General features: G+C 60.2%; 2 protein-coding genes across 2 annotated transcripts; one reads left to right on the forward strand and one right to left on the reverse strand.

Annotated features, from left to right (window-relative positions):
- Positions 1 to 5,110: 5,110 nt before the first annotated feature.
- On the reverse strand, positions 5,111 to 6,558 carry EIF4E1B (eukaryotic translation initiation factor 4E family member 1B). Its single transcript, XM_008498744.2, has 7 exons — positions 6,541 to 6,558; positions 6,316 to 6,404; positions 6,105 to 6,200; positions 5,922 to 5,985; positions 5,632 to 5,745; positions 5,379 to 5,518; positions 5,111 to 5,235 (listed from the first exon to the last, which is right to left on the reverse strand). The coding sequence occupies exons 1-7, from the start codon at positions 6,556 to 6,558 to the stop codon at positions 5,121 to 5,123; spliced, it is 636 nt and encodes a 211-aa protein (XP_008496966.2). The 3' UTR covers positions 5,111 to 5,120.
- A 699-nt stretch (positions 6,559 to 7,257) lies between these two features.
- SNCB (synuclein beta) lies at positions 7,258 to 11,416 on the forward strand. The gene is made up of 6 exons (XM_030459068.1): positions 7,258 to 7,405; positions 7,547 to 7,674; positions 9,049 to 9,087; positions 9,435 to 9,553; positions 10,342 to 10,431; positions 10,659 to 11,416. The coding sequence occupies exons 2-6, from the start codon at positions 7,554 to 7,556 to the stop codon at positions 10,689 to 10,691; spliced, it is 402 nt and encodes a 133-aa protein (XP_030314928.1). The 5' UTR covers positions 7,258 to 7,405; positions 7,547 to 7,553; the 3' UTR covers positions 10,692 to 11,416.
- Positions 11,417 to 20,939: the final 9,523 nt, after the last annotated feature.

Below are 20,939 nucleotides of genomic sequence, written 5' to 3' on the forward strand. Positions count from 1 at the left end.
CAGGCAAGCTGAGCAGAAAGCAGCTCACACCCATCACCAGGTCTGGCAAAGCCCCTGCCTGTGCCATGCCCAGCCTCCTGCCCAGCCTGGGCAGCCAGTGGCAAAGCCACCTACAAGATTTTCCAAACTCCCATCAAATATTAAAAAAGGTATTTGAGCTCATGTATAATGGATCGCCTGCGCGCTGCCTCCCCATCCATTTGTGGTATTTAAGGAATTCGAATATTAAACATCATTGTATTAGCAAAACCACCGTCTGCCTAATTGGGTTACAAACAGGGAAGGTGCTGATGAATAAATGATGCATAATGCATGGACCCCGTGAGCAGCTTGTGGCTCAGCCCCAGGCACTGGACATGGGTGTGCAGGGGGCTGGGAGGGTGCCCTGGAGGGGAGTGAGCACCAGCACTGCTGGTGTCAATGGCAGAGATGAGTGTGCCAGGAACATGTGTGCCACACAAGGGATACATGCCAGAGCATGGCACTGCAGGGCACAGCATGAGATGGCATGGCACATGCAGGCCTCATCCTGCACTGGGATGCACAGAAACAGAGCCAGGAGCCTGAAAACAACCCCAGCCACATGAGGAACAGAAAGATTATGAAAATGAAAAGTAAATAAATATGAATGTTGAGGACCTAATTCTGATAAGAGGATTTTCAAAATTAGCCATTTGCAAGAGTAGATTAACAGTGCAGAGTGCTGGGGGCGGGAAGGGTTCCATGAAAGCAAATGGCAAAGCCCACCCCAGCACAGCCTCTTCCTTACAGCCCCTGACACCCACAGAGCTGCTCCCCACTTTTTAAGGAGGTGGATTTGCTGTTAGTGTGGGGGAAAAGGGGGCAGCTGAAGAGGCCAGGGCACAGCATGGTGCAATCATGGACAAACAGGTCCTGTGGACATGGTACCACAGCACTGGAACCTCATTGGAGAGTGGCAGTGGCTGGAGATGCTGGGATGCTGGTGCAGAAGTCTCATTATATCCCAGCATCCGTGTGCATTCCTGTCCCCCCCTGGCCATGGTTGTAAGCAGCCGGAAGGTGTCCTGGACGTGTGCAGCCGGCAGGGCTGAAAGGGACCATGTGCTGTCTCCTAACCCCTCCTCAACTCCATGTGCTCCTTACCACAGCCCAGGGCCTGCTAGTCCCCTCCTCAGGATGACACAGACCCTCCTTCTGTGGTGCAGGCATGGGTCCAGGGTAGATTCTAGCTCCCACTGGGTTTCCAATCTTTGTGCAGGGCAGGGTCTGTGAACTCGCAGGCAGGGCAGGGTGCAGGCAAATCAGACCCCCGAGGGTGCTCCTGCAGCAGCAGCAACAGCACACAATTAATTAGCTGGGTGGTGGGACAGCAGCCGTCGGAGCTGTGCAGGATCGATAGGCACATCGACTGCTCAGGAAACACCAACCCTCCCGCCCAGGAACGAGGCGCTGGGGCGGGCGGACAGAGAAACGGGCAGGGAGCCCCGTGGCTGGGTGCTCGCAGGGGCTGGCTGTAGGCTACAGCATCACCACCCGCTTGCAAGGGAACATCGGGGTGCACAGGGCCGGAAGGAACCGGGCAGGCACTAGTGGTTCTGCTGGCTGCGTGCACTGTGCCCCAGGAGCCGCGGGAAAGCAATCGGTCCCTGTCCAAATCCAAGAAGAGGTGGGGGTGCTAATGCCCCCCGTTGGCTGCATCTGTGTCGAGAAAGGTGCAGGCTGGTCCCTCTGAGCTGGTGGCATCGTCTGGGTTGCTATGTGACCACGATAGACACTAGGGGACAGCTTGGCCATGGCACCTTGAGAGGGAGGACAGGACCCCTGGGCACGTGGAAGCCACCCTGGGGGCACCCAGACCGTGGGACGGGGCCAACAGAGCAAACCCCAAAGCGATGGTGGCCAGGGGGGCACAAGTAAGAGCAGCGGGGACAGCTCTGCCTGCAGCCAGCCACAGCACCGTGCCGCAGCCCTGCCTGCAGCTCTGTGGCGGAGTGGCTCCCGCCCCTGTCCCCAGCCCAGCCGCCCGCTCCCCCCGCCTGCCTCTGCCAAGCGGGAAGAGCCAGCCCGTCCCTGCGGGGAATGGAGAGTGCTCAGCCGTGTTGCAGGAGCCTGGTTGCCACTGTCATGCAGATGAGAAGTGACAGCAAGGGACCCTTCTCAGGTACAGACTCCCTGCGGTTCAGGGCAGGAGATACAGTCCCCCTGTTCCCCCGCCCACCTCTGCTGCTGGCACTGGGGACAGTCCTGCAGGCATTTAACCCCTTCCTCTCCGTGAAGGCCCTACCGTGCCAACCCCTCCCCTGTGCTACGCCTGCCTGCCCCATGCTGCAGGGACAGCGGGCAGGGAGCTGGATGGGACAGGCAGAGGCCGAGGGCCAGACCCATGGGTGCGTCCCCTCTGCTGTGCCCCACCACCCAGGAGCCTGAGGGGGTCTCGGGGCCCCTCGCATCCCACTTCTCCTGCACTGGTTGCTGTCTCCTGGGAGGTTGTCATGGGAACAGTGCACTGTAGGTACCCCTCACCCAGGTACCCATCCTTGTATGCCATGATGCTTCTGGGTGGAGGGCAAACCCAGCCTGCACCCTCACCAAGGCCTGGCTAGGTGGGAAGGAAGGGGATGCTCGTGATACTCAGGGCCAGAGGTCCTCCTGCATGCCCATGTCCCCTCCTGCCAGGGCCCAGAGCACTCCCATGATCCCCGAGCAGGCAACGGGGCAGGGAGCTGGGCACAAGCACCAGGGGAACGGCATGGCACAGTCCCAGTGCCAGCAGCCATCCGTCCCACTCTTACAGAGAGCGAGCGCTGCCTGTTCTTCCCCAGCCCACACACCTCACCACAGAGCCAGCAGCTTCTTCCCTAGTTACTTTGAGGGATTTTAACCCTGCAGCACCCATCAGTTGGAGTGGGATGGGTGCCTGCACCCATCCTGGCACCCCTTGCTGTGGGTAGGAGGCAAGATTAGTCCTCACTGCGGGAGCCATCAGAGCTGATGGCAAAGGGAGAGGTCAGAATGGCAGGCTGCCAAGCCCAGGCTCAGGCTGGCAGTGCCTGGCCCTGGCTGGAGGCCAGCTGCTGGCAAGGTGACCTGGAGTGTGTGCCCCAGCATCACCCACCTGCATTGTCCACTCACAGAGAGGGGCACAGATCCCTGTGCCAGCCCAATACCACGCTGCTGTCCCCATCCCACTGTGCCCCAGAGCTACCCTGTCCCCACTTCTGCATTCCTGCTGTGCACTATGAGTCCCGTGCACCACCCCCATAACCCAAAGCACCCTGACCCTCCTGCCCCACCACATCCAGTGGTTCCCACAGCCCCCCCCCATCCCTGTCCTTACTGTCCCCAGCCCCCAACTGCAGCCCTACCGCATGTCTGCTGCCATCTGCCTCTCCCTTTTGATTAGTATTAATTTTTAATTATGATTATTGACAGGGCTGCCAGCTCAGCTGCCAGATGGGACAGCTGCCCACCAAGAGACAGGCCAGGGGCAACCTGGCACTGCTGCACTCACCGGGTGGTTCCTGGCCAATGCTATGCCCACTGAGGCAGTCCTCATGTGCCCCCCACATCTCAGCACCCTCTTTCTCCCCAGGTAGGGCCCCTGGGATGCAGGACCTAAGGATGGCGGCCATCACATCCCCAAAGTGTGGCCTCCAAGTGAGCACCATCAGCCTCCGAACCCCTTGCCCGGCTGGGCTGTGGGGAGCCCATAAAGCCACGGAGGCAAATGGCCTGTATTGCTTTTCCAGTCAAATGAAATCCCCCCTGCAGCTGCATACAAATGGCAATGAACCATGGCAGCACACGGAAGCCTTTGCCAGCAACCCGCCTCCCCAGATAACCTTGGCCTCCCTGGAGGGCACAGGACACCCCAAGAGCACAGCCCTCTTGCTGCACCCATTGTGGGGATGAGGGAAGGGACAGTGTGCCAGCATGGCACAGGAAGGCTCAGACCCAGAGCCGGGGGCTGGGAAAGGGGGGAGTGTGCAGGCCAGGCAGAGGACTGGGTTGAAGAGGCAGAGGGAGAGACAACCCCAGCTCCTGACAGGGTTCACGCTTGGGGAGGAGGCGAGGCACAAAGAGGAGACACTGACGGTGAATTGGATGGGGGTCTAAGCACTCTCGTACTTCCACCTCTTCTCCAGCTTCAGCCCCATGTCCCAAAAGCGGCTGCTTCCCGCTTCTCGCCGGGGGCAGCTCTGCGCCCTCTGCGGAGCCGGGACGGAGCTGCCCAAGGCCGGGCGATCGGCGCCATCGTGTGGCGGAGATCCGGGACTGCAGGCAGCGCGGGTGCTGCCTGTGCGGACCCACCCCGGGCAGGGAAGGCTGCAGCCTCCAGCCAGGGACAGGCAGACCCTGTGGCTGGGTTCCCCGCCTCAGGGATATCTACCAGCCGCCCCCATAACTCTGCTCCCCCTTTTCCTTCCTGGTACTGCTGCTGACCCCGGGGAAAACCGAAGGATTATTGGCACCAATACACAAAGCAAATACGCTTCATACCACCTGTGCTTCAGGTGCCTGTGAGAGAGCGTGAGTAAACACAGCACAAGGTCAGCAACGTGGGGATGGTGCTATGCTACAGCCCCAGCATCAAGCCTGCGGTGGCATTAAGCAGCTAAGGCTGGGAAACTGGTCTTAACACAAACCCATCTCCCACCAATGTGCAGGGGCTTGGGAGAGATGGGAACCACTATCCCAGGTTGACCCCAGGGGCACAGGGCTCTGGTACTGCCTCCCACACCCAGGCTCACAGGGCAGTGAGCTGTGTGCATGCCTTGTCCCAAGGAGGACACAGCACAGGATCCTCCTGGGGACTATCCAGGGTCCCCCAGAGCAGAGGGACACCTCCACAGCCTCAGGGAGAGGTGTATTGGTCTCAGGCACTGTAGGAGGAAGGGGCACACGGTGCACCATGGCCAGAGTGATACCCAGGAGATTCCAACTCTTCTGGCCGTGCTCACCCAGTGGCAATGCATCTGTCCCCCTTCCCAGGAGACACCCTCCTCCCCAGGCAAGGACCACACCAGGGTGCCAGAGCCCTGGCCCAGCCCTGGACACACAGACAGTACTCAGCTGCAGCCATTCATTGTAGGATAGGACAGGGGGAAACCACAGGCAGTGCCCAAGTCACCACACAGTTAAACCACAAACTTGGTCTTGGCAAGGGAACCACTCTTGGTGGCCGTGTCTGCATGGGCCTGGTACCCAATTACTACCTTCTGCGAGAGGCCCAGATGCTCTTTGTAGACACGCCTGGAGGAGGGAAGTGGCAACATGAGCAAGGCAGAATCATTTCTTCCACAGCCTCCCTGCCCAGGGACCCCATTACCCCCAGATCTGTCTGCGCACAGCACATCTTCACCCCGTCTTCCCACCCCTCCCCAAAGCTGCATTACCCAATGTGGGTGACCCCTTCCTGGTTCTCTGCTTCCCGAGTCCAAATGGCGATCTTGTCCCCCTTGGCACGGATGTTGATGACAGCCCCGCACACCTCGTCACTGTACTTATCAAACATCTCCCCGATGAGACACAGCAGCTGCCAGGAGAAGAAGGGGAGCCCAGGACAGTCCCTGCTGATGCTCAGCACTGGGCTGAGGGAATGCCACTGCTGGGACCTCCATGGTCCAGCCCAAACAGGGCCACACTCACTGTGTCCAACCAGAAGCGGTCCAGCTCCGTGTGCCGCTGCTGCTTGGCGAGGGTGATGAGCCAGCGCCCACCACACTTGTTCTGGCTGTCCTCCCACATGGGCTCAATGCCATCCTAGGGACAGGCAAGGAGATAGTCAGGGGCATCCAGCACTTGACCAGAGGTGGCTGAAGGAGCTGTCAGCACCTGGCTGTGCTTTCCCTGCTGCCTAATGACCAGTGCCAGCACCCAGTGTGTCCCCATAATACTGAGTGCTCTGAGAAGGGACTGTGGCAGAGGGCATGTCACACCTTAAAGAGGGAGTAGTCACAGCCAGATGTGAGCTTGCTGGCGGGCTGGATGTGGCTGTACAGCCTGCATTGGGCAGAGACAAGACATAGAAGCAGGTGAGATGAGGAACCTCTGGTACCCTCCTCCCCCTCCATCCAGGACCTCTCTGGATGGGACATATTGCCCACCCATGGGACACTCACGCCCAGAAATCTTCCACCGTGCTGAACTTGGTAACGAGGCGCAGGTTTGCCTGCCACATCTTGCTTTTATCATTCTTGAAGAACCACAATGCCCACCTAGGGAGGGAGGAGAGATTTTGGGGGCAGGATGGTGGTGTCAGCCATGCTGGGACCCCTTTCCAGCACCTCCATCCTGGCACTGAGGAGGCTGCCCATGGCCAGGCCCCCATACCTGTTCTGCAAGGGGTGCTTGCCCAGACTTTCTGCCAGGAGCAGTTCTTGCTTCTGAGTCCTTCGCCTCCGCCGCTCCTCTTGCTTCCGCTGGGTAAGGAGGAACATCCCCAAGGAGCCCCATGGCCACCTCAGCAGGAAGCCCAGGGCAAGGATCACATTGCCAGGAGTCTCGAGGGACTGGCAGAACTACCCAGGCTCTGCTGCCAGGACCCACACCACTCACCTGAGCCCCAGTAGCCATTCTGCCCAGCACAATCTCTCCCGTGGCCGCCCCTGGCTCTTAAATGCCCACAGGAGGGTGGGATGAGGCAGCCCAGCTGCAGCTGATGAGGCAGGAGAGCCGCGTGCTGGGGAGGAGGTGCCAGATCTGCCCCTCCTGGGTAGCAGGGAGATGTGGGGGATTTCCTCATAGGGCAAAGAGCTGGGTGGGGCATGGGGATAGTGTCAAGGGAAGATGGGATGGGAACAACATGGGATAGGAATGGAATGGGGAGATTGTGGGGTGCGATGGGGTGGATCAGAATTGGATGGGGTGAGGATAGGGTGGGATGGGAATGGAGTGGGCTGAGCTAGGAAGAGGTGAGGGTGAGGCAAGGTGAGGTGGGATGGGTGATGGCAATGGCATAGGGACAGGGTAGACAGTGGAGGGAGTAGGAGAGGAACAGAATGGCATGAGGACAGCTTGTAGAGGTGAAGGAATGGGATCAGGACGAGATGCGATCAGGACCGGGAAGAGACGGGACAGAAAGAGCGTGGGATGGAATGTGATGGTGAGCAGGACAGGATAGTGTGGAAGGGGAACAAGACGGGTGGGAATACGACAAAGCGCAAGGTGATGGGACTGTCCCGGAGGCGCCGTGAAGGAGCCCCCGGGTTGGGCCGGCAAAGGACCGAGGGTGCCGCTCCTGGGCGTGGCGGGGGGGGCACGGGCAGGGCTCAGCCGGCTCAGTCCGGCGCGGTCCCCCCCGCGCATCACGGCGCAGCGCGGCGCAGCGCAGCGCGGCCCCGGCACAGCCGCACTGAGCCCGCCCCGCCGCAGCCCGGCCCGGCCCGGCCCGGCCCGCCCGTCCCCGCCGCCAGAGAGCCAGGTCGGGCGGGCGACAGTGCCCCGGGGCCGCGGGCGGGCGGGCGGCGGGGCCGGGGGCGCGGGGATGCGCGGGGCGGGCGGGAGCGGGGCCGAGCCGGGGGGGGGCCGGGGCGGGGTGAAGCCGTGCGGCCTCTCCCCGCAGAGCCGCCATGGAGGTGTTCATGAAGGGCTTGTCCAAGGCCAAGGAGGGGGTGGTCGCCGCCGCCGAGAAGGCCAAGGAGGTGGGGGCCGAGGCCGCCGAGAAGACCAAGGAGGGGGTCCTCTATGTCGGTAAGGGCCGGCTCGTCCTGCCTGCCCCCTGCCCGCCCCCCTACTAATCCCTGCATGCCTCTGCCTACCCCCTCTGCCTGACCTTGCTTGCTCCTGCCTTTGCCCTTGCGTCCTCCTGCCCATCCCCGTTTTGTCCTCACCTGTCCTTGGCCCTGCTCCAATCCCTAAACTCCCCGCCTGCCCCTACCCCTTCCCCGCCACGTCCATCCTGCCGGCGGGGTGACCTGGATGGGGCAGAGATACGGTGTCCGCAGTGCCCTTCCCGCCTCCTGCCCACAGGCCACGTGAAGGCAGGAGGATAAGGTCCCCCAGGCAGGGGCAGGGCTGTTCCCCAGGCTGAGGGGATGGGACCCCCCGGGGACCGAGCCTCCTGTGGCTCCCGGTGGTCTGAATCGGCGGGCCCCGCGGCTCCTCCCCGAGGATGCTCTGGGGCTGGAGCGCAGAAGGACCGTGACGGAGATGGTGACTCCTGTGCTGGCATGTGCTTGGCTGGCAGCAAGGGGGCTGGGGAACGTTCATCCCCTTTTTAGAAGCCGTGCCCTGGAGCGCATCCCACACCACGGCTCTGCTGGCATCTCTCCTGCACACATCCTGCCCCTCGGTGCTGGGTTCTATTCGGGGCCAGGTCCTAGGAGGCATTGCTGGCAGGGAGGAGGCAGCTCTCAGGCAGGGTCCAGGGCAGGCACTGTGTCCTACTGTGGTGTTGGGCCACCCCTGCAGAGCTGGCGCTCTGTCCCACTCTAGAGAACACCATCTCTGATGAGGGCTGAGTTCCCAGAGCTGTTTCACCAGTGCAGGTGGGCACCTGCCCTGGACCTCCACCCTGCCCTGGGAGGGAGTCCAGCAGCTCAAGGCTCACCCTAAGGCCCCATCTTGCAGGAGCTACTCAGCCCCTGCCTTTCTCCCCTTTGCAGACACCCTGCTCCCATCCCATGGGGTGTGCTGCCTTCTGTGGGCAGCATCCCTCTGCCTGAATTGAGCCTGACAGTTTGGCATGGCTAGTGCCAGCACCTGGCCTTGGGCCACTCTGGCTGAGGGGCATTCTATGCTGTGTTGGCATCACCTCTGGGTGATCCCAGCTCCTGCAGCAGGCTTTACAGAGCTGGCATTCACCCTACTCGGCTGTGTCCTAACATGGTGCTGGGCCCTGAGGTCCCTGCCCTGGCATGCAGTGGTGGCCCTTTGCTGCCCCAGCCTGACTTCCTGCAGGGACCGGAGGATCCTTGTGGGGAGCCAGGTGGATGCCCGATACTCCTGCTGCCTGGGGTGTGGGCAGGATGCTGCCCCAGCTCATGGAGCCCTGCCAGGGTCCCAGCCATGTTGTGTTGGCAGCCAGCCCCTCTAACCTTGTCTCCCATTTCTTTCTATCCCCAGGGAGTAAAACCCAAGGTGTGGTGCAAGGTGTCACCTCAGGTACGGTCTGCTCCATCTCCCTGCTGTGGTACCCCTCTTGCCCTGAGACCATGGCTGCACTAACGAGATCAGAGGCTAATTGAGGGGCTGATGTCACCCGGCTGAAGCCTCTTATATAACAGGGATGGCCAGGAAGGATTTGTGGTGGCTGCTCCCTCTCCCTGCCCAGCTGCAGAGCAGCCTCCCAGCCCCCTTCTTTCCCCTGTTCCCAGGCAGGGAGGTGGGGAGGGCCTGATCCTGCTCAGCAGCTCACCAGCTCTCCCCTCCGGGTGGTACAGGGCATGGAGCCACAGCTGGAACCCCTCCCTGGCCCGGGGGGCACTGACAGGCACCCCTGGCTCTTGCAGTGGCTGAAAAAGCAAAGGAGCAGGCGTCCCAGCTGGGCGAAGCAGCATTCACAGGTGCTGGCAACATAGCAGCGGCCACCGGGCTTGTGAAGAAGGAGGAGTTCCCTGCAGACCTGAAGGTGAGAGCCCCCTCCAGCCACTGCTGTGCCTGCAGTGATGCTGGCGTGTCCCCAGACTTGGCGGGGAGCCCCCTAGCTGCTCCCCAGCCCCATGTGAGGAGCATCTGCTCTGCCTGTGCCCAGGGTGAGCTGACATCACTGGCCCCAGCATCTTGGCTCCGTGCACGGCCGCTGCGGACGTGTGCGTGTGTGGGCTCCCGCATGGCGGGCGGTGGCGTGGGGCCCACGGCACATCGCTCCGGCGCCTGCGAGGTGACCTGACAGCTGCGGGAGCCGAGGGACGGGGAGGGGCAGTGGGTTTGCATCTCACCGCCCCATGAGCCATTGGCTTCCAGCTTAGCCCAAAATAGCATCAGCTGAAGAAACGAGGCCACTGCTGCCACCATTGCTGCTCTGGGGGATCTGCCTCCCCCCTTTCCCTCCTGCCAGCTGCTCTGCCAGCCCTGGGGAGGGGTTACCCAGCACCACCCTTCCCTACCGGGGATGCACAAGGCTCCGGCACCCCACCAGCTCCTGGAGTCCACAGGGACCCACATGGTGCCAACACTCTATCACCAACCTGGGGACAGGGCTAGGTGCACTGTAGGGACCTGCTACAGACCCCTGCCTGTCACTTCCCAGCTCTTTGGGCTAACGAGTGTACAGAGTGTCCTTGCCAGCCACCCCCCACTGGAATCCTGTGTGCATTGCAGCTCCCAGTCAAGTCCCCTCGGTCTGACAGGGGAGGGAGGGTGTGTGCTGCTTGAGGGGCTGTGTATTTGGGACTGACCCCTCTGGTTCCCCTCCAGCCAGAGGAAGTGGCCCAGGAGGCTGTTGAGGAGCCGCTGGCCGAGCCGCTGCTGGAGCCGGAGGGTGAGAACTACGAGGAACCCCCACAGGTGAGGGGAATGGGTGGCAGAGCACCATGGTGATCACAGGCTGCCAGCACTCAGTGTGCTGGTGGCCACTGCTGCTGGGATCAAAGCCTGGAGTCTGCCTGCTCCCAGGTGCCCTGTGCACACATCTCTGCAGCCTCACAAGAAGGCTGGCATTGGGCTGGGGGGGAACAGGGGCTCTGTGCCCCACCTAAGCTCTCTCACTGGCTCATTCTTTCCCCACACTGCAGGAGGAGTACCAGGAATATGAGCCAGAGGCATAATGGACCCTTGTCCTCGCCTCTTCCACCAGCAGCACAACGAACCACCGGTAGCCCCCTGCTCCTTCCCACTCGGCCCTGGCCGGTGCCCCTATGCCAGGGAGGAGCAGGGGTGCTGCTGCCCCGTTCGCTCACAAGTTCTTCCTCCAGTTCCGTTCCAAGGGACCGTGTCCGTGTCTCCGTACCATGTCTAGTAGTCAGAAAAACCCCTCCATGTCCAAGCCCTTGAGCCCCGGTGTGTGCCCAAGCCGTGGGCACTGCTCACAGGGGCTGGTGTGTGTGTGTGTGCGTGTGTGTGCCCATGAAGCCCGGGTTTATCGCTCTGTATCCCTCCCAGTGCCATAAACCCTGGCTGTGTCCCAGCGTGTCTGTGTCTGTACAAAGCATGTTTACCTGCTTGCTGCCTGCTGTACATTTCGCTTGCACGCGTGTCCCTGCGGTTCTGCTCTGGTCATTGTGGAACTATTTTTTTTTTTAATATATCTATCTATCTATCCATGGATGTACGGGTCTCTTGCCTTTGTGAACCCCTGGCTCTCAAGCCCGCTCCCCAGCCTGCTGGGTGGTGATGATGCCCGCGTCCTCCCCCACGTCCTGTAGTGCTGACGCTGTGTTGTGACGTGGCATGGATATCCCCCCCGCCTCCGTTGCTGGATGTGCAATACGAGGGCAGCTGCCAGTGACACAGCTGCCTCCGTGTCCGTGAATAAAGCCAACTCTTGTCTGTAGCCCTCTGATGCTGGTTGTGGGTTCCCTGGGCAGGGGGGTGGCCTTATGCTTTGGCTGGAGGGGTAGCTTTGGGAAGAGGAGTGAGGGGCTGAGGAAGACCCCATCCATCTGTGGAATGGGCAGGACTGGGTTCTTGTGAATAAGATGTTCACTGCTGCAATAGCAGCATGTCACCATGCCTGGGTGCACAGTCAGTGTCCCCATGCCAGGACTGCTGGACACAGTCCTGGGCTCAAGTACTGGTTCCCTCTGCTGCTTGTAAGGTCTCTCATAGACATCCACCCTGATCTTGTGCTAGAATCAATGAGCAAAGGGGAGCCTCTCCTCTGCTGTCCTCAACTTCATACATGACCCTAATCCCATCTGGGGGACAGGGAGTTGGCTGGTACCTGTGGCTCCCTCAGCTACAGCGTGACCACTGCAAGGGCAGGTGACTGCCACGCACCACTGAGAGGCCCACCACAGCAGGGTGTCCTACACCCACCCCAGGACATAGTCCTTGGTCCTTCAGTGTCACCAGGACAGGGCCATCAGCAGGGCCCCCAGCCAGCCTCCAGACCCTTAGCTGCAGCACGGGCTTAGGGGATGCATGAGTATCGTAGAATCATAGAAAGTTAGGGGTTGGAAGGAACCTTGAAAAGTCGAGTCCAATCCCCCTGTCAGAGCAGGGTCATCTATGGCAGGTCACACAGGAATGCATCCAGGTGGGCTTTGAATGTCTTCAGGGAAGAAGACTCCACAACCTCCCTGGGCAGCCTGTGCCAGTGCTCTGTCACCCTCACAGTGAAAAAATTCCTCTTTATATTTATACAGAACCGCCTAGGCTCCAGTTTATAATTGTTGCCCCTTGTCCTATTGTTAGTCACCCCTGAGAAAAGCTTGACTCCATCCTCTGGAGATTCAGGTTAAATCCCTTACCTGTGCTGGCTCACCAGCTTTGCCGGCACAGAGTGAAGCTGCAGCAGTCAGCATGGACACACAACAGGTTTGCTGATGCCTGCAAATCCCCACCCTGGCTCTGCTCTCCGTGTCTGCGCCAGTTGCAGCAGTGCCCACCATGCATTATTAAATGGACTGAGACAGCTGTTCCAAGGGCTGGCTGTGCCATGGGCTGTCCCCTCCCCTACAGCTAATTGCATTTTTTACCTTCCCTTGCTCAATTCTGCCAGCCATGGGTGAGTAAACCCAAACCAGCATCAGCATGGCTTCCTCCATCTCCCAGGAGGCTGTAAAGGAGCTGGGACATAGGGGACGCTGAGGAAAACAGGCCCCAGTAGGGTGCTGAGCCAGGCAGCAAGGAGACAATGTGCTCAAACCAACCATTTGTAGAGCCCAGGATGTCTCCTCTGTGCAACACTGTGTGTCCTGGGCAGCCCTGCACATCAAGACTGTGACCCTTACCATGATGCCTAGGCAGCCCCACAAGGTGCTGTGTCAGTGGGAGAAGGTGGCCTCCTTATCCACAATGGACACCTCCAGAGCATATAGGTAAGCAGTGGTTCTCTGGTCCTGCCCCAGGTTGTACCTCACAGCCATAGGCATAATTTATGAGGGAGAGAGGAGAGCTGTGAGGCTGGGGTATGCTGGGAGGGCCTGGGGGTGAGGGGTGGGCAGAGGACACAGAGAGGAGGGTACATGCAGCTCCATGCGTACGAGTGCTTGGCAACCAGGTACAGCTCCTAAAAGCAACAGTGGCTCTTGAAACTGCAAAAACATCCCCCAAATACAGCAAAACTACACAAACTGTAACCAAGGACTTCAGCCTGCTCATACTTTGCCATTCCAGCAAAGCAGAAGGACGTGTGGAAAGCGAAGGCATAAGGAGAGGCAGGAAATGGGCAGCTGCGGGCAGAGTGGACAGAGGGTCGGGAAGCAGTGGCTTGTGGAAAGCAGGAGCAGCTACAGCAGGGGGGAAGCACCTCCCTGCTGTTGTGAGTAGGACCTGGGCTGAAGAGAAAGGAAGGGCCTTCCCAGCAGGAGAGGGGAGAAGGCAGGGCTGGCACTTGCGAAGTCATCCAGCATCCTTGGACCTCTCTACAGAACAAGTCTGAAAAAGTGCCAGTCATGCCAGCTGCCACAGGGTGAGAAGACATTTGAAAAATCATGTCCAGGCAGCACTGAGACTGAAAGCTCTCCTGAAAAGAAGGGGCAGAAAGATCCTGTGAAAATGTCCTCTTCAGAACGTAGCTGGGCAGAGCACTCACCTGCAGCACAAAGATCTGGCTGGGGAAGCTGGGTCTGATGCAGTCCATGTAGTCTGTGTTGGTGATGTTGCTCTCAGTGCCATGCAGAGCCCCTTGCCCAGCGTGGGAGTGTCTCTTGTGGATGCCTCCCTAGGTGAGGAACTTCCCTGTCACAAAATCCTGAGCACTGATGTCCTGTGAAACTGGGATGGAGAGGGCAAAGGTTAATGTCTCACTGGTGCAGGTCCTCTCGAGAGGACTTTTCCCAAGTTTCGGTTTCCCTCACCCTCCCATAAGCCTCAGCTAAACCTACAGCAACTCACTGGCAAGGCTTCTGGTCACAAACTCTTGCAATGCCCATGGCATCCCCGTCTCCAACCAGCACTTGTCAGACCTTATCTGGAACCCCAGCACGTTGGTGTAGGTGTCAGCTACACAGGACATCTCCCACTTCCCAGGATTGACATCAGGGACAAAATTGCTCTCACCCATAAATGCCTTCTTGGCCATTTCTACAGTAAAATGCCTTGTTATTTTCTACAGCTCATGTTCCTGTACAAGAACATCAGAACACAGTTGCTACTACAGAGTAATCACAGGGCTGTGGCACAGCATCCGGCAGCTGCCCTGCCTGTTTTGAGCACGTCCTGATGTCTCTAGGGACTTAATTTACAGCAGCTGAGGACCCTGGAGAGGGGAAAAAAAAAAAAAAAAAAAAAAAAAAAAAAAAAGTACCCTTTGTTCACTGCCCTTCTGACCTCTCTCTGATTTGCACCTTTTCCTAGCACAGCAGGCATCATGAGCAAGAGCATCTGCCCCTACTCCAGACTCCTGCAGCATGTGTCTGGCCAGGTTCACTCAACCGTAAAAGAGAGTTCATCACCTCTCTCCCCACCCCGAGCTACTTTTTGCGACTGCTGGGTGTTACTCACTACTTATGTCTCCCCCTGCTTGTCAGAGTGCATCGCGGTGATACTCACGGAGAGGAATGGCTGTGCAAATGGAGCATGAGTTATGGGCCCTTGGTGGGGGAGGGAGAGGAGGGAACTCACTGAAATTTCCATGGATCAATCCTCACACCTGCCATGGCACCATCAAAAGGAACGCCTGAAAAGACAGGGTAAGGTAGACAGATGTTCTCTGCCTGCTTCCAAAGGGGAAGAGGTGACCACAGCAGTCATGACCTTGTTGGTGAATACATGCAAGGGGCCACTCATGCCACACACAGCTCCCTCTTAATACCACACAGCCTCTGCAGAGTGGAGCCAAAGGCAAGACAGGATATGGACCCTCATCCTGCCATGAACACCACCAGCCAGAGCTGAATCCATGACAACCCAGGCACAGAGACTGCATCTGAGAAGCATGATGCTTAACGTTCCCTGATTAACACAAACATCTCTGACTGCCAGTGGCATATTCTGCAGCCACAGCAAGCCTTGCCCTCACACATCAGTGCCTAGAGGAACATCCTGCACTTCTAGAGCACTTCTGACTTTCAAAGCTCCTAAAGAGCTTTTCTGACTCACTGTATCATAGCTCTATCCCATGCCCAAGTCACCAGGTGCTTTACACTCCCCTTGTACTTAACCACTACGGCACATTTGTATGTCATTAATTCAGCCAGAGCTTTTACTTCATCCACACTGATTGAAATGAACCCCTGGGAAAGGAGAGAGAAGAAACTAAGAGTCTCTGCCTTTTGCCACAAAAGGCACAGAGGCATTATAGCAAAGGCTTTGACTCTTTTGAAAGAGCAGCATCTAGTCACAATAGGTGATCAGCAATTGTTCAGCTAGGCCGGTTCCCCCAGATCACCACAGAATGGAAATCAGGTTCCTACCAGCTGGCGACCCCACAAAGGCCTTTGCTGTGTTGGCACCTAAAGCAGTAGCTGCAGACCAGCAAAAGCCTTGGGCTAAGGGTGCAGTGACAGAAGGCTGGGACATCTTAAGCTTAGAAAAGCTGTTCTGCTGTGAGGTGTCATTAGGGCAGTAAGGATATGGTGTTTAGGACACATGGGGCTGCCTGCCAGCCACATGGGCTCTGTGGTCCAGTGTGAGCGTCAGGACTGCAGCTGAGGTTGGCAAAGCTGTTTCCTCCAGGCACCCAGGCATCCCTTGTCCTTCTGCAGGATGCATCCAAGAGTGGCATCCTCTAGGATGCTGCTTTAGGCACCCCCTAGCCACCAGTGTTAATGAAGATACTCCCACTCAAGCTCTCCACTTTCCAAGCCCATGGGGGACAAGCCCAGCAGAGCCCCTTGTGTAGGACTGGGTAGCGATGGAGAGGTGTGTAGTTGGACTATGGCTTCTTGCTTCACCCCCTTTGCAGGGCAGACAGTGCTGCTGTGTCCTTTCCATGGTGACTTTCAACCCTGCAGGGTTGGGGCAGGTCAAACCCAGGCACAGGCTGTGTTTAGGTGTACCCAGAGCAGGGAGTACTGGCAGGGATCACCCCTTTGTCCAGGTGGCTGGGAAGGCAGTGTTATTCTTAGGGTGCATGGTGCTTTTGCATCTCCCAGTTATGTCCTTGTCATTCCAAGGCACTTGCACCTCTGGGAATGCTGAGTCCTCTGGCCAGCAGCATGGCCCAGCCTGGGGAAGGGATCCCTCGTGGAATACATGGAAGCAATCGGCAAGGGGAGCCTGGTGCCCCCAGGCACCTTCTGCTGTTCTTATTTGCCAGCACCTCATCAGCTCCGGAACCCAGCATGCATGCCTGCAGGCATCGTGGGCAGCCACGCGTGAAGTCGGTGGAAACCCATCATCTTCCTGCTGGCTGGGCAGCCCTGGAGGGGACACTGTCCCCGGCCAAACCCTTTCGGTTTCCTCCCATTGCTCTCCCCGGCACAACCCAGCGGGGTCGAGCCGGAGAGCTCAGAGCCGAGCCCGGGCCGAGCCGTGCTCTGGGCGCGTGTGCCAGCCCGCACCGGCGCGTGCGGGTGCGGGTGGCTGGGGGGGGCCCCGGCGCGTTCACGTGGCGCTGCCCGTGCCGGTGTGGGTGGTGGGCTGCGGCGCCGAGGGAGGGGGCTGCCATGCTACCTGTGCCGGCAGCCCCCTCCACCCGGGGAGAATGCGCTTTTCAGGCAGCTGCCTGACTCCTCGCGCGCCGTGCCAGCAGCGCGGGAGTGCGTTGCCAAGGCGATGGGGACCATCTTACTCATCCTCCTCGCTATTGTTCTCCTGCCAGCCCCGAGGTGCCCGGGCGGGGAGAGGAGGAGGCAGCCGGCTTGGGATGAAAGCTGCCTGCAGGGTGGGGAGGATACTCCCCGTGAGCCCCCCGGCCAGCCCCTGTGGGGAATGGGGATGCACTGGGTGAGTGTTGAGATGAGTATGGGGACAGGGAGACTGGCTGAAGGCGAAGCTGAGAGCAGTGGCTGGAAGTGAATGTCAGTAGGATGAGGTCCCGCGGCTCCTCACCCTGCAGCGAAGTCCCAGCCACGGGATGGGAGACATTTCTGTCCCCATCTCTGCCAGAACTTGATCCCACCCGCGGTGTGCCTTGTCCCACCCATGGTCAGTGCCCAGGCTTGGGTTTGATCCCACACGCAGCCCCGTGGGTTGTAAACCCATACCTATGCTCCACATTGTGCTCTCCCCACTGCAAGCATGCAGTTGGGCCCAGTTACTGCTGCAGGAGTGGGGTAAGCACAAAAGAACATGGGTAGGACAAATACCTTGAGGGGGACAAACACTGATGGGTGCAGCTATGCACCCCATCCTATCCACCCATTGGGTGCCCAGCAGTGACATGGGAGTGCCCTGCTCTGCCTCAGGGCAGGTAAAGCAATGTTTTCTATTGTATTTCCATATCCTGCCTCCCTATTTTTAGTCCTCGGGGTTTTGTTCCAGCCTGGCTGTTTACCGGAAAGAAGCATTTCCACCTTCCTTGTCTCCAGGCAACCAGGTGTGCCATCTCCCATCACGACTGCCTCACCCTATAGAACTATAGGGTCCACGTGTGTATGTGTGCGCTAACGTTAAGCCCAAGGTGGGATTCCCCCCTTTTAGGGTTAATGCTACCACAGCCCTCTCCATGACCTTATAGATCTAATAGTTCCTGCCCCAGTGTTGACACCCCCAGGGGCAGGGAGGGGATACTGAGTGATGGAGAGTAGCTGTTTTTTTTTTGGGGGGGGGGATGATGGAGGTTTTTGGGGGGGATGGAGGTAAGGTGAGCAGGACGCCTTCCCCCCCGCAGCACGAGCGGGAGTGCGTGGGAAGGAGTTAGACAAAGCCTGAGCCCGGGAGCAGAGGCAAGCGCTGCCGGGAGGGAGACAGGGACGTTCTTCCCTCCCAGTCCTCCCACAGCTTCTGGAGAGGGGTGCACGGGCGCCCACCTCCATCCCCGCCGCAGCTGCACATTGTCCTCATCCGTCGGGCAGGTTGGGGTGCAACCCCCTACTCCCCCCGGTGATGCCCGGGAGGGAAGCAGCCGTCTCCATCACCAGGTAGGAGGGGGACCGGGCTCAGTGTCGCTGTCAGCACCACCCAGGGGACCCACGCTAAGGTTTGGGGACCCACGGGACAGGCTGGCTCCGGCCATGTGTCGGGGTGCACTGGGGGGGTGCGGGGGTGACCATCCTTAGGGGTAGTGACGCTGGGGGGCTGGCGGGGGGCTGGGGGGGCGATGGAGCGATCTCAGGATAGGCCAGTGGGGTGACAGCAATGACACGGTCGAAGGGGGGGAAGTAGCAGGACCCTCTCGTTCTCGGGGGAGCTGTCTCTCCCTCGCCTCCCCATCGCTGCTCGGGGGCGCCGGGGCGGGCGGCATCCGGGGGGAGCGGCCCGGGGCGCGGTGCCGCCACCACCGCCCCACGCATGCTCGCCACAGCTGCCGCCGCCGCGCCAGAGCCAAGCGGAGCGGGACGGGACGGGAGCGGGCGGCAGGATCCGCCGCCGCAGGTAACGGCGGCCCCGGGGCGCACGTGGCGGGACCGGACCGGCGCTGCTGTCGCCGTCCGCCCCGTTACCAGCACCCCTAGGGCGGAGGGCGGCGGCACCGCGGGCCCCCGGGGCAGGCGGCGGAGGAGGGGGCGGCCTGTGCCGCCTGGGGGCGGCTTTGTCCGACACCCGGCCGAGGTACCGGGGCTGGGGGGCAGGGGCGTACACACGCGTGTCTGTGAGTGCGGGTGTGCCCGTGACCATGTGCCGGCGCGTGCACACGCGTGTCTGTGCGTGTGCACGTGCCGGTGCGTGTGTACACGCGTGTCTGTGCGTGTGCACACGCGTGTGCCGGGGCTCACAGCTCGTCCGTGGAGCATCAGCACCGGGGCAGCACGACCAGCCCCGGGCCGGCTCGGCTAGGGCGCCGGTAGTCCCCCGGCTCGTTGGGTGCTCTCAGTGCAGGTCGGGGCGCGGGGTGGCACACACCTCCAGGAACGGGGTGGTGCGTGGGAAGACACCCAGGGACGGTGTGGGGGATCATTGCTTCTTTGGACCTGGGGCTACGGGGTGGCCCCAGGGGAGTCTCGGTGCCAGCCTGCTCCCTGGAGGGGACTTGCTCGTTTCCAGCCGTGTCTGCTCGGCTCTTCCTTCTCCAGGATGCACGAGTGGCTGTGGCTGGAGGTGTGGAGTCCCCAGGGCTGCGGGATCCGTGTGCTCCCAGCTCCACAGGGTCTCACTAGCACTGTCAGAGCTGGAGGTGGGGGTGGCTTCTGAAGAGCTTGAGACTTCCTGCCATGTGCCTGACAAAGGGCAGCCCCACAGGCCTGGGGAGGGTTTGGGGCTGTTTGGGTGACACCCTCCTGTGTCTCCCCTATTGTGCTGGGGTGCCTGTCTACAGCCAGCTCTGTGCTGCACAGCTGGAGAGTGGGGCACTTTCTAAATGGGGTGTAGGTGCTGAGCTGGGTCCCATCACTGCCAGCTCCATGGATGCTGGTCCCAGTGAGTGGAGGGAAAGGCTCCGGCTTTCCTCATGCCCCTGCCATGTCCTGCAGTCCCTTCGGCCCCTGGACCTGGCTCACTGTTAGTCCATGCTATGCCCAGCTCTCCACTGGCAGCTGGGGGGTGTTGAGCTCCTCCAAGCCCTCAGATGGGTGCCTGGAGCTGCACTCCAGCAGCTGCTCTCTGCATAGGGGTGCCTGCGCCACATTCCCCAGCTCCAGCTGCTGCAGCAGCACCTGAATACTGTTCCTGGTCCTGCCCTGCTGGGGGAAGGCTGACTTTTTGTTGGGCAACTGACAACTCTTCGGGAGGCTGTGCATCAGGTGCCACCACACAGGCTGTGCCAGGGCTGGTGGCTGCTCCAGACGGCTGCTCAACCTGTTGTTACAAGTGGCATGGAGAAAAAGTTGGCAGCTGAGCAGGGATGGGGATCTGTGTGCTGCTCCCTCCTCACTACCCCATCCTCTCTCTTGCAGACCTGTGGCGGGACTAGCATGGGAGAAGCCTTCCCTGGGAATGGGCAGCACTAAGGAGACCGAGGGGCTGCAGCTGCTGAGCCACCAGGCTGGGGCTGAGGATGCCTGTGAGCCTGGTACCAGTTCCCCTGGCTGCCTGCCTGGCTCCGGCTGTGCTGCAGAGGACTGTGCCATGAGGACCTGCTGCCTGGTTGAGCCAGAAGCCCAGGACACCACAGCTGGCCCAGAGGTCGAGAAGCAAACACCACTGCCAACAGAACCAGCTCCTGGCATGCTCCTTCCAGATGCCAGCATGGAACCAAGCGTGGCAGCAGCAATGGGGAGCTGTAGGGGACCAAGCGGTGCTGCCCCTGCCTGTGGTCCCACTGGGATGGGAGGTCCCAGTGCTCAGAAGGAGAACATAGTCCCCATTCCCCCACTACCTGAGCCCTGCCTCAAAGCACCCAGCAAGGACGTGGGGAGTGTGCCGGCTCCTGCCAAACGTGTGGCATTTGTGGAGTCTGCTGCAGGCACCGGAGCAGCTGAGCTGCCAAGCCAGGATCAGCCCCAGGGTGCCACAGGGACATCCCCAAGTGCTGTGCCCCAGCCAGGGAATGGCAAGGCTCCCAGGCGTCCCCAGGGAGGCACAGTGGACATGCCTGATGACAGCACTGTGGGGAGTGGGAAACCAAGTGAGGTGGGGCCAAGTCCTGTCACGCTGTGCCAGGGCAGAGCTGAGGGGAGCCCAGCAGAGGGTGCTGATGCCAGGAGCAGCCAGCAGCCCCAGACAGCCAAGCTTCTCTCTGAGTCCTACTCCTTCGAGGTGACCCCCCCGCAGGATGCCGGGATGCAGGACATGGGGACACAAGTGGACAACCGAGCATCCCTGGTGTCAGTGGCCTTGAGTCCCATGAGTCCTCCAGGTGGGGCTGCTGCCTTCACCTTCCCCAAGGCAGAGCTGGGCTCATCCGCCCGCCCGCACCTAGAGCCTTCCAA

This window comes from Calypte anna, chromosome 13, assembly GCF_003957555.1.
Source record: "Calypte anna isolate BGI_N300 chromosome 13, bCalAnn1_v1.p, whole genome shotgun sequence".
In the NCBI taxonomy this organism is placed as follows: Eukaryota; Metazoa; Chordata; class Aves; order Apodiformes; family Trochilidae; genus Calypte; species Calypte anna.